Genomic DNA, 12630 nt, shown 5'->3' on the forward strand with positions numbered 1-12630 from the left:
TATACCGATTTAATCTGTACTAAAAAAGAAAGAGTTACAGGAATCGTAAAAATATTTCACGATTATTGATGAAGCGTTCAGAAAATTCCAACAAGTTTACCGTAAGAAGAGAAAGCGTTCGATCGTTCGGTTCAAAACAATCGAAGCTCCAAGCTCGAAGCTTCTCGACGGATGGAAAGCATTTATTACCATCTCTTCAGGAAAACTAGAAGACGAACCGACGTACAATGTTGATTTCTATTTAAACGCAGAACAGAAGCGCATTAGGATCCTCCTTGCATCCGATACGGCGACCTTGAACCTCTCGTCCTGACCTATGCAACCAGTCCCCACCATGGAAACTGGTAGCGCGAACAATTCATGGTTCAAGCCATGGAACAGATGAATATAAAGGCCTGTGCGCGACCGTGGTCAGCTATTAGTCCGTCTGCTTCCGACGACCGGTTCAGACTCGCAAATCGGTCGATATTATCGTCCAAACGGGCGCACCACCTGTTTCAGTCTACTTCCCGCGCCTTGTCGTTTCTGTTGTAGCGTTCCAGAAAGTTGCAGTTTTGAGAAAATGCTGGTGAGAAGTACGACGAGGTCGATACTAATCTTGATCGTGGTGTCTGCGACCTCTGCGAACGCTGCGTGGCCCTCGTGCGCTGGGAAGACCATGCTAAGTGAGTAGAACTGATGTTAAATCAATTTTAAACATCGTTTCGTTGAATTAATTCATTTTACCGTCGAGAAGAAGATCATCTGGAGAATGGAAACTTGAGAGAAGAGAACAAATTTGGGAATCGTAGAAGCTGATGAAGTTAGTGCCAAGAAGATTAAGAAATATCGAGATCCAAACAGCCAGCGAACTGTTCTCCACTGACACGATCGTCCATCGGCCTTGATTTGCGTTGAAGTCGAAGAATTCACTTCTGATAGCTTCGTTCTTATCGCTGCACTTGTCAATGTCCTTCAGCTTCATCCTTAGACACGTACGCTTCGAGTCCAAGTGATTCGTCTCACGAAAGAACCGTTCGAACTATCTCCACGACGTGTACTGTGCCTGATAAGGTGCAGCTCGCTGAATTTCTGTCCGTTTGCTTCCGCTTCCTGGACGTTGAAACTGGGTCGCTCCTTCGATTGTTTTTTTTTTCTTCTTCTTCTCACCTCCTAATTGTACCGTTTCTTCTCAAAGCACGGCTCCTCTAATTATCGCGCGAAAAAGCAGCTTCCTTTGTTTTCGCACCGCGACTGACGTAACGTCGGCTTCCAACGGCAATTAAACGAGTTCGTCAACGATCGTGCGTCTCGTTTCGCGATCTGCCCGCGCGGAAACGTTCCGATTGCGAATCGAGGGTGGAAGCGAACGAACCGAGGTGCCAGCTCCGAGATATCGTGGTGAAAATCTGCGCGAAAATCCTGTTTCACGGACGAGGCGATCGATTCCCGTTCGCGCGATCTCCAATTCGGAAATTCCGCTGGGGAGATTCTTGTGCGGTGAAAAATCGATTACCGATTGGAAGAGGGGCTACGAAAATTTGAATTACACCCGAGCACAGCAGACGTTCCCGCCAGGGAATGGAAATAACTAGGAAACTTTGAACGAAGGCCAGCTGCCGGGGACTATTTATTTAACAAGCTGGCAAGTCCATTCCCACGAAATCCATTTAACGGGTAGCTACGGGAGGAGAATGGAGTTAGCAGGTGTCGACCGAATCGTTACGTACCGGCCAAGCCCACCTCATTTCCGCTGGAAAAGGGAAACCGACGCGTCCCAACAGTCCTGCCGGCAGAACCGAAGTCGCTAAAAAAAATGCCTGCGAGATCGTACAATTCAGCGAAACCAGACGTGGCGAACGATACGCGGTGGACGAGACTGGCTACAACAATTTTTACTTTACACGGAGGGCCCTGAAAGAGGAAATCATTTGGAGAAGAAACCTCGAGCGGCATGGTGAATACAAATTCAAGCTAAATTTAAATTTAATTATGCGCAATTAAAAATAGCCAGGCGTAACTGTAAATACGTGGCTGTTCTGGTTGGTACGGACCCGAGCGAGGGATAAAGAACGACTTCGGGAATTCCTCGAACAAGGAAAGAGGAGAACGAATCCTGCCTTCGCGAGTAAATATGCATGCGGTTATCGAAGCAGGGGAAAAAATTGGAAATCGCGAGGGAAAAGTATTCTCGACGAATGGATGCGATGCAATTAAAAGGACGATGGAAGGAAACGTGGAAGAGAAGCGGAGGAAAGGGAAGACGGGAGGAGGCGAGAGAAGTTTATTGCTCCGCTTTTCGTCCAGCTGCGCGGCTGACTGTTCTCATGAATAATTCAGCCCGTACATTATTTACAGGGAGAAAATTGGAATCTATTACATTTCGATACGACGGTGAACATCGATTCGACGCTAAAAATAAACGTATTCAACGGTGCGCGCGGCTGCGAGATTCGATTGCGTTCGCGAATTAAAGCAGTCGCTGGTTAATTACGGGAAATCCGTGTAAACGCGCGCGCGCTTTACAAGCACCACCAAGATGTCCATCGAATTATTATTCTAAACGCCGTTCGATCCTCGGCGAACACCCGTGTTTCACGCGCGACCGACGCGTTACAATACTTTCCGTCGATTCTGCAGATTTTCGTCCCAGCCAGGAGAATTTGAAATTCAAATTCGAATTTTCGAATTTCGAACTCCGCGTCTAACTGTACGCGCAACATCACGGACGTCGTGGTTCCAATGACTCGTTCCAATATCTTCACCTCAAAAGCGATCGAAACGAGTCGAGAGAAGCTACGTAAAACTTGCTTCGAGTAGGATTGAGGAAATTGGATTGTCGATTTGGTCGCGAGCGGCGTGAAAATTTGCATTCGCGGTCCTAACTCGAGACGCTAAAAGGTGGAACTATACGACGAGGCAAAAGTTTTCCGCGGGAACACAGGAGGAACGCCGTTGAGGCAGATTCTTGGCGAACTTTTCCAGAGAGTTGGTCAATTCTGAAAGAGGAAAGAAAGCATTGTAGCAATTTATTCGTCGAAAGTTATTAATGTTTGATAATATTCAATATTTCTTCGACCGATTACTACTAAGGAAAAATTTTCACAGCTCCCCTTAATTTGTTCAGCACGAAGTAATGAAGAAATTCGTTTCCAGGATCCACTGGACTGTCCTGCCAGGATAAACAAACCATCTTGGACGAGCATAATCGACTGAGACAACTGGTGTCTCTAGGACAGATTCGTGGGCAACCCAGCGCAGCTAACATGAGGGAAATCGTAAGGAACAATCAGTCATAGCCGTCTTTGTTTCGAGGGAACGGGAAAAAAGTGCGCGGGCAACGCATCGAACGCACTATCTTTGACACGCCTTAACCACGACTCTTTTTTTCAGACTTGGGACGATGAACTGGCCACGAAAGCGCAAAATTGGGCAAATCGATGCGGTGAGACGCACGACAGCCGCAGTGAGAGAGACGTTCGTGAGTAGATTCGCAGTTAATCCGACGCTTAAAATTAATGGGACGTTAATATTGATTATCGTTCCCTGGACAATTGGAAACACTCGAGGACTTAATCCCGTATTCTCAGTCCCCTTCCGCCACCCGTTTCCCAATCTAGGTGCCGGAGAATTTATGTAAATTAAAATAGCGAAGAAATTATTATAAGTCGGATCGAACGATTCCATAACTTTCGAAAATCGAACAAGCTATAAACCGTGATTGACGACGATCTATCTTCAGGCAGGTTCGCGGTGGGACAAAATTGTGCGCTCTGGTGGATAAGCAGACAGGAACCGTACAACGACCAACCTAATTGGCGACGAATAATCAACGACTGGTTCAGCGAAGTGCAACATTATACAGGCCGCATTACCAAGACTACTGGTCACTATACTCAGGTTCATAGTAATTCAGGTTTCTAAAAACGTTTTACAATTTGAGAGACTAGCGAGATGAGAAGATTGACGGTATTATTATGGAACACGGGTTCTCAATCTTACACAATGCGCATTTTTGCCCTACGCCACAAAAAAAGCTTGAGAGCCCCTGTTGTAAAGGGTAATTCGCGAATTGAGACCATCTGTAACTAGAGTAAACTAACAGAGGGAACGCGGGGGGCACGTATTCGAGGAATTTCTGAAAAAAGTTTACCCATGACCGTAGGCGAGCAATCTCGAGTATGCAAGGGGATGAAGCAGGTTTTAAATTACTTCCAGCTTGTCTGGGCCGACACGTATCTGGTAGGCTGCGGCTACTCCTTCTATTACGATCCTGCTCGAGGCTACGTTAGGAACTACGTCTGCAACTATGGGCCCGGGTGAGAATTCTATTTCTCTTGATCCACACTCGATTCGATTCCATTCGACGCAAGTAAGAACAGCAGGGGAATCTGCGGACAAAACGACTGGGAGAACAATTGTTTTGGGATTGGACACGTGTCCAACAGTGGACTATCCCATTATTATTATTATTTTTATACCAATTTCTTTCGTTAATGGAAATCTACCGCCTTAAGATCGTATTCAGATTGGATGCGACGTAGAATAGGCTCGAGATTATCTGGAATCAAATTTTTAATCGACCTTGACGATTCTAGCAGGCAGGAAAATCGTTGGCCTCGATATTTCTGGTGGGAAAAGCTGCAGGCTCTCCCGGCGAAACGCGACGCGTATTGAATCCTCCCATAAATTTTCCTCCTTCCTCGAGTATTTCCTGTCGGACGGCAGCTTATTACCGTCGACAAATTGAACGCGTTTGTACCGTCTCGTCTTTTTTCACTCAGAAAGGATCCGAGGCCTCGGTTTTCCTCAATCATAAACGAATCGGTGGTCCGATCGAATTTTCTTCATCCTCTAAACCAAAGGTGGAAGAGAAAAATAACCGGAAAAAAAGAGCGAGAACGAATCAAAGCGCGGAACTGGAGAAATTGATATTAAAAGTAAAAGCAAAATTAGAGCTTCGAGGATAAAGCAAGCGAGATTAGACGCTGACGGTGCTTTTAAGTCCAAGTTGAAACGTGTTATCCAATAAAATAGGTTCCTATCTTATTATCGCAGCATGCATTGTTTTTCTCAACTGGAAACTATTCTTTTGCATTGCAGCGGTAACGTGGTCGGCTTTCAACTGTATCAATCGGGACAGCCTGCTTGTGACAGCTACGGGATGCTTTATTCTAATCGATACGCAGGCCTTTGTTGTGAGTTTCATAGAATAATCGTGTCCAGTCATCAGGACTGATCTATGAAAGTAGATAAAAAGTATTCATTGCGAGCGAAAAAAAAGGAAATTGCTCCGCTCCCTTTGAATAGTTCGTAGGAAGAGACATCTTTACAACGTTCAATTTGTCCATTATGTATGCGTGCATGCCTTTTTACTTAACATGCGTAAGAGATAACGAAACGAAATTTAAAAGTGACTACCATTGAAACTGATTTCGCCTACATGAAAAATATTGCCCAATAATTATTCAGGCAGACGCATAAAGCTGGCTAATTTAACGTCGACAAAATGGATCTTTCCATTTCCTCTTAAGTTGCCAAGTCGGAAATGAATTTTAGTTATTTCCTTTTCAGCTGGACCGTACAATTACTATCTAGGAGCGTACTGCAGTTACGGTTAACAATTGTACGTTTTGTACATATCACTGTCGGCGAACAAACGTCGAGGCTGATCGATAGATCATCGCGTGTTTGATCTAGTTCATTAATCTAGTCTCTGAAACATAGTCTGTAATTGTAGAAATAAATTCTGGTTAATCTAACGAAACTGAAGTTTGTTATTAGACATGTTTATGATTAATTCGACTAATTACTCTTCGAGAAAAGATTGTACGCGAACGAATCTTATGCATCATTCCACAGAACTTCCTACACATGTATATTTTGCATCACGTTACGTGACTGCAGCTGGAAACGGCGCGTATAAATATTTACGCGCGAGAAAGATACGGTGCACATTTTTTTTTTTACGCAGTCCGTACACGGGAACCGCTCCTCCACCGTCCTACCTCGATTAATCTCACTCTTTTCACGCTGTTCGATCACCGCGATAACGCAATAGAAATTATTTTTCGCCTCGAGTCAGTCCAGTTCAATTGCCAGGGGACTTCATGCAATTGCGTTAATACTTTGTAGAAAATTCTCGCAGGTATTCTGATTTCAGCGAACTCGAGCTTAATCGATGCAAATACGATAGAATTTATGTTTCCCCCTGATAGACTTGCACGACTCGCATGCAGCGAAGTAACAACCTTCCTCGAGAAGTCTGTGGAAGTACGGTGGCTACGAAGGTGTAGAAATGTTTCTTCTCGTAGCGATTCTCGAGATTTAAAGCAAAGGCAGAAAAAGAGAGAAAAATGATAACGCTACAAATTCCCTGGTCTGTTCAGAACCGGGAGACTGCTGACCCGAATGCAAACCGCTGGCGCATCGCGCGTGTACGCGAAATTATCGTCCGATAAAACACCGCGGCGTGATAAACTAGTGGATTATACGAACGCGAAAAAAAAAGCCATGCGATAAAGTTTAATTCCCTTATTCGGAGGCAGCGAAATCCCGGATATCCTAGCGGCAGGCTTCCTCCCCAATTCTCCCGGATTTATTGTCAACAGCCCCTGGCTCAGCGCGCTGTTCTATCCTACCAAAATAACACCGATGTATCAATTTATGCGACTACGAACAATGGAAATATCTCGATGCTCAGCTCGGATGACACTGAGTGCACGATTGTTAAAATCTTAGTGAACTTAATGTCTGTACTTCCGTCCATCAATCCGTGTCATTAGAATTGCAGCGTTCAGAGTACGACTTTGAAACTTGTGCGTGTTTAATTACAGTTTAAACCACAACCGCTGCCTCGTAAACTCCTGTAATAACAGTTGGTTTCTCTGCAGGACGATGACTCTAGGTTCTGCTCTACGTGGCTCTCGTAACGTGACGCTCAAACATCATTGCGAGACACAGTCGTATAAAAAAAATTGTAGTAAACGATCTATGGGGGAAGAAAAAAGATAATTTAATCGAAATAATAGCATCCGAAGTGTTAATGGCATTTAAATGTAGAACGAAAACAAAGATGCGTATGAATTTTAATAGAAACTCGTTTTGTCCATTTAAAAATAGAAGGTGGACAAGGCACCCTTAAAGCTGAGTCATCTTCTTAGTCACAGCACCTTCTTTGCATAGTTTATTCCAGAAAAAACTCATTGACAAGCTTATAAACGATCTGCTAAGAGGATCACGCAATTTCAGAGGAGACTGACTCACTCTCAAGCAGGACGAAAAAGAAGCAAAGCTAGTAAACTTGAATATAATGGCCTTGGGACCAGTTCTATGACGGCACCATTACAAGAATGGAAAACGCGATCCAGGGAAATTTATTGCCATATTCGTGTGTATCTTTCCAAGATGTTGTTCTGCAGACGGAGCTTTGCATTATGAGAAACGAATCCATGCCCGGTATTAATCTAAACATATGCTAATTAACTAACTGAACGCTGGTTCGTTGATTCAGAGGAATCGCAGAAGTACATCAACTCAGCAAGTCAGCCGTAAAACAGCCATATACCCTGGAAATATATCAGCCGTTTCAATCTATATTTGCCAGCAGCTCTGAAAGCAGCATATAGTAAACGGAATAATCAGTAACCAAATTAGAAATACTCATTAGAAGTCGATAATACCGCACACACAATATACAAAGATTACAATATTCTTTGGTGCATTTCATACATACATTAAGCACTTTAAGTCATGTGTTCGCCTCCTCTTTCTATCGTATACGTGTATTATGGTAGATAAGATGTGACCAACCTTAAAACAACAACGGAACTTAAAGAATAACCTCGCTTTATCAATATTAACCAAAATTTGAATTAGTATCATACTATTTCATAACATTGTGTACTATTTTTAAGCAAATTCTTTCAAGCTGAATATTTAAAAGCTATACACCTTAGTACACTTAATTCTAATAGTAAAACTAAGGCACATTGAGTTATAAGTACTTCAATTAATACAGGATTAACTTTAAATATAACTTGTAGTATATATTATGTAAAGTATCACTTAATTAACCGAGGAACAGCATCAGCAAGGAATATTTGCAAAATTTGTAATTATTAATTCAATTAGCCGAGGTTATGTGTCATGTTACATGTCTATAATATATCAGAACATAACTGCTATCTGCGCGCCATCTCTGTGAGAAGTGCTCAAACTGGTCCACATTACCGACCACAAAGAAGGTCATCCATCGACTGGTGGCGCCATCTCTGTGAAAAGTGCTCAAACTGGTCGCTCAGCATTATCGACAGCGAAGTGAACTACTTATATCATCTGTCTCACTTTATCTTATAGTCTACTTCTATATCTTTCTCTCTCTTACCTATACAGCGGGAAATAATAAATAAATTACAATAAAACTGAAGTTTTATATAATACAAATAATTATAATATAATATTCCTTCTATCTATCGATACAATTAAATAGTATAAGGTATATTAACATAAAAAATATAACAATTCCCATAAAAATAACGAATGCCAATACGAAATTAATATATATTACACATCTATTGCCTTCTTGACATCGTTTCCTTTCTCTTTCTTTCTCTCTGCTTCTCTTTCTCATCTTAATTACAGAATTTTAGAGTACAGCTAATTAAATAAATAAATTGCTTAATTTTCATTGAATTAAAAGAGTAAGATAAATTATATTTCCCAGTTCAGAGGTAAGAGAGAGAAAGATATATAAGAAAGTTATAGGAAAGAGTGAGAGAAATGATACCGACTCTACGTGGCGCCATCTCTGTGGCGAGCGCTGAAACTACTCGTCGAATAGTTTCCGCGTTCGCCACAGAGATGGCGCCACCAGTCGGTAAGTAGTTCACTTCACTGTCGATAACGCTGAGCGACCAGTTTGAGCACTTTTCACAGAGATGGCGCCACCAGTCGATCGATAACCTACTTTGTGGTCGATAATGCGCGACCAGTTTGAGCACTTTGCACAGAGATGGCGCCACCAGTTTAAATTGAAATTTAAATTACAGAAAACCTTGTCTGATACTAATAATATATAATGTACAGTTTAATGTATAAAAAATAATGCATATTTAGCTATTAAATTATTTCGCTAAGTTTATGTTTAAAGAAAAAAGTGATTGCCACTTCAGGAATTGTAGACAAGTTTATAGGTTAGTCTTAACCATTGTTTCTGCAGGATAAGAAAATATGCTTGCAAAAATTGCATAGCTTCCTTTTAATGAATAATGGGAAGATAGTCTGTTTTTTAGACTCATTATGAATTATTTTTAAAAGATCTATCACAATGCGATGCATATAAATTAATGATTAAATCATTTTACAGGAAGATTTGCGTTGCAATAAATGGAGATGAAAATCTAATCTGTAGAGTAGCGAAAACATAAATTAAATGATTATATAGCATCGAGAGGATGGTAACTAGAACTTTTAACAATATTTAAGGCGAATTGAGAGAGTTAATAATTGTGTACGTTCTGTGTGTGTCTTTTAAATAATATTTATTCTTATTTTAAAATATATATGCACAACAGCTTAGGTGTTATTCACAATTAGGTATTTCTGTTCCTTCTTTCTTCCTTTCTTCTCTTTTTGATTTACAGTTTTATGTATATATATATATATAATATATAATCTTTACAGTTCGCAATACGAGATAAAACTAAGTTATCAAAGATATTACCACCGAGAATAGTTTTGTAAGAATTGAATTCAAAATTGTCTAACTAATCGGCCTTCCAGTTTACCGTCAAGAATCTGACAACGATCACAGATCAGCAGAACGTCGATTCAATTCGCATGAACGAAGGGGCTGTCGTAGATGGGGGACAAGAAAGACCTAGTGTACAATATTTAATCGTTACATCATCGTATAATTATCATTTCATTGAATTATGTCTTATATCGTTTTTCTCTTACTCTTTTTTTTTTTTTTTTTACTTTTCTCTCCTTTATCAGATAGAATTCGACTCTGTGCATCGAATACATGGGGGATATGAGACGGTCGATCATGGAAGCGGGCTTAATTACTTATTTTCACTTGAATAATACACGTAATATAATCTGTCCTTTTTAATTTAATTAGTTTCCTTTAATCTTAAATCGCTTATTTAGTTTCCTTCTGACGTTGTGTCTTTTTGTGCAATCGCATGGCCATTTTCTTTCTCTCCGCTTGTTATTGCATCTCCTTTTTCAGTCGGATGATCGTAACAGGTGAAACAGCAAAGCTTGCGAACAAAAATCGAAATCACAATGTACGCGCTTCCTCTCTCATCCGCTCTTCGATTCGGTTCTACTTCGATGGAGAAGATTACTCATTCGTATTCGCTTGATTCGCAGCCTGATTTCGAAGCTTGGGCATTTGAATTTCGATCTCTGTTCGGGAAGAATGCGAGCACGAAGGTGTTCTCTAAAAGAACAGGCGCTTCCTCAAACACGCTTGCTTAAATAAAAGTAAACCGTCTGTGCATTTTAGGCCGGTTGAAGAAACCCTGGATTTAGTGTCGAAAGTATAAGAAACAATCCTTATCGAACAGCAGAATAAAAAGAAAAGCATACAGTAGAAATGAAATTAAACGCTTTATTCGATTCTGTACGAGAAACTCTTCAATTCCATCGAAACCTGTTCCTTTCTTCCCTTCTCGCAAGCTTCGCGACTACGTCCACCGCATGTCTTTGAGTGGGTGCGTGCGTGTACTGTAGGACAATGAACGTTTTCCCTCAGTTAAACTCGACAAATACTCGTAGCGACATTAAAAATCGTGACAACAATAAGAAGGAGACAATTCGTACTAAGAACGATGATTAGAGATAAGTGCAGGAATATCGAGAGAAGTCGCTTCAACCGTGTGACAGTATAAAAACCAAAGTGTATCGAGCTGCGAACGCCCACGACGGATTGCTAAAACGTTTATCGTAATTTATATGCTCTCAAACACCTGCGAATACTTTTTTTTTTATTTAAATACGTTCCGCTCGACTCGATCTAACGGGAAGAAATTGAACCGAAATTGAAATTACCAAGAAAATTACCATTGGAACGGTTACCAGTTATCGTCAGATAATGAATAAATTATCGAATATCCGCCTCTTAATAGCCGCGGATCGATCGAGCCGATCGCAACTACAATTTTTACAGTATTCATATTTACTAATTACGGATGCCACAAGCATATGCACGTGTATGTACACTGGCTAATTATATTACATATGCGACATATGTATGTACATCGAGCTATGATCAGGATGGTCGAGTCGATATATCTCTGGCCAGAACGTACATCTACGTTCTCGGCCAATTACGACGTTTCAATTAACCAGAACGGTAAATCTACGCGTTCACAACTCTCGTGTTTTATTGTACATGTTTGCAACTCTTTTTCTCGACCTGATCGTGACGCGTCAAGGCGGATAGAAAAACAATTTGGACGCTTTCTAATCAATCTCTTACGTTCGTTCCACTCCGTCTTAATCTTATGAAAATATACCCATCATTTGAACCAGATATGGACAACCCGTCAGCTCGCGAGATAATACTCTGACGCGCGTGACTTCTTTAAAGAATGTTTGATCAAGGACGATGCGACGAGGTCCTTCTCGAGAAAAACTCGTGTCCCGCGCATCAAAACGAATCTGGGTCGGCTCTGAATTACAGGACTGGATTTACACAGCAGCGCGTTACGAGAAGACTACTAAGTTTGCCTTGAAATCGTGCTGGAAAAATAAACACGCCTCACGAATATGTACACTCTTTGACAAATTCATGCAACCGCTGCTGTGCTTCCTTCTACGCCGCTTGCAGACACCGAATAACTTCGTGGAATAATGAAAGAAGCGAATTGTTTGTGAAACTAATCGAGTCGAGTATTGTATCGAGGTCTGACAACGAACTCTTCCTCCTCTATCTCGTATTTTCGCAAAGGGTGCGACCCGTGGGTTCGACCAAGATGCGTACAGAAAGAAATGCGCGATGGCCGGCGATGAATATTCTTAGTGAATCGTGTTTCACTTACGATCGATCGCTAGAACTGTTCTGGACTCTGCAAAATCGTCTGGACCACCGACTCTGGCCACGATTTGCAACACGTTCGCATGGTCGGAGTTAATCAGCGTAGGGTTCTGCGCGAGTAATTCGAAAAATAAGGAGATCAGAGACGTGGAGACGGTCCAGACTATCTTGAAACGTGGTACCAAAGTGTAGCTTCCGCGAATCTGTGCCAGCACATTTCGGTATGTTCGATCGAAAGCGTCGAAAGCTCGGTAACAAGCGACCTAATTGCTTCTAGAGCGAGATGCGTCTCGTTTAACATATTGTATATCGAACTGCGGGAGGGAGCGTTTTCATGGTCTCTGCGTAGACCTCTCGACGAAAAACCAGCGTGATATATTGGTCGATCGAATCATCCAAACTCGCCAAGGGCACTATCAAACGAAGCCAAGGTGAAAAACGATTCTCGTTTGATTCGCGTGGTAGTTAAGCAAGGGAAAACGAAATATCGTGGCCTTGGAATGTTTCGGATGACCGATTAAACGATTCGCATAGTTTCCTCGGTCCATACGTGCGATTATAAAACAGCTCGAGGCCCGCGGACGTAACTATTTAAAGAGCGA

General features: G+C 41.7%; 2 protein-coding genes across 2 annotated transcripts in view; one reads left to right on the top strand and one right to left on the bottom strand.

The window, feature by feature from the left end:
* The window catches only part of Rim2 (replication in mitochondria 2), a 145851-nt gene extending 140046 nt beyond the window's left edge, over positions 1-5805 (bottom strand). Inside the window, exon 1 of the mRNA XM_076901976.1 lies at positions 5794-5805. The gene's annotated coding sequence lies outside the window, so the exon portion shown is untranslated. The remainder of the gene's footprint in view (positions 1-5793) is intronic.
* Positions 570-5744, top strand: LOC143426834 (venom allergen 5). Its single transcript, XM_076900508.1, has 7 exons — positions 570-665; positions 3136-3257; positions 3373-3460; positions 3722-3879; positions 4198-4298; positions 5083-5177; positions 5554-5744. The coding sequence occupies exons 1-7, from the start codon at positions 659-661 to the stop codon at positions 5598-5600; spliced, it is 618 nt and encodes a 205-aa protein (XP_076756623.1). The 5' UTR covers positions 570-658; the 3' UTR covers positions 5601-5744.
* Positions 5806-12630: the final 6825 nt, after the last annotated feature.

This window comes from Xylocopa sonorina, chromosome 9 (genome assembly GCF_050948175.1).
Source record: "Xylocopa sonorina isolate GNS202 chromosome 9, iyXylSono1_principal, whole genome shotgun sequence".
NCBI lineage: Eukaryota > Metazoa > Arthropoda > Insecta > Hymenoptera > Apidae > Xylocopa > Xylocopa sonorina.

Coding starts and splice junctions, on each gene's coding strand:
- LOC143426834 (XM_076900508.1), top strand. Junction 3,258..3,372: donor CAGCTAACATGAGGGAAATC/GTAAGGAACAAT, acceptor TCTTTTTTTCAG/ACTTGGGACGATGAACTGGC. Junction 3,880..4,197: donor CTACTGGTCACTATACTCAG/GTTCATAGTAAT, acceptor AATTACTTCCAG/CTTGTCTGGGCCGACACGTA.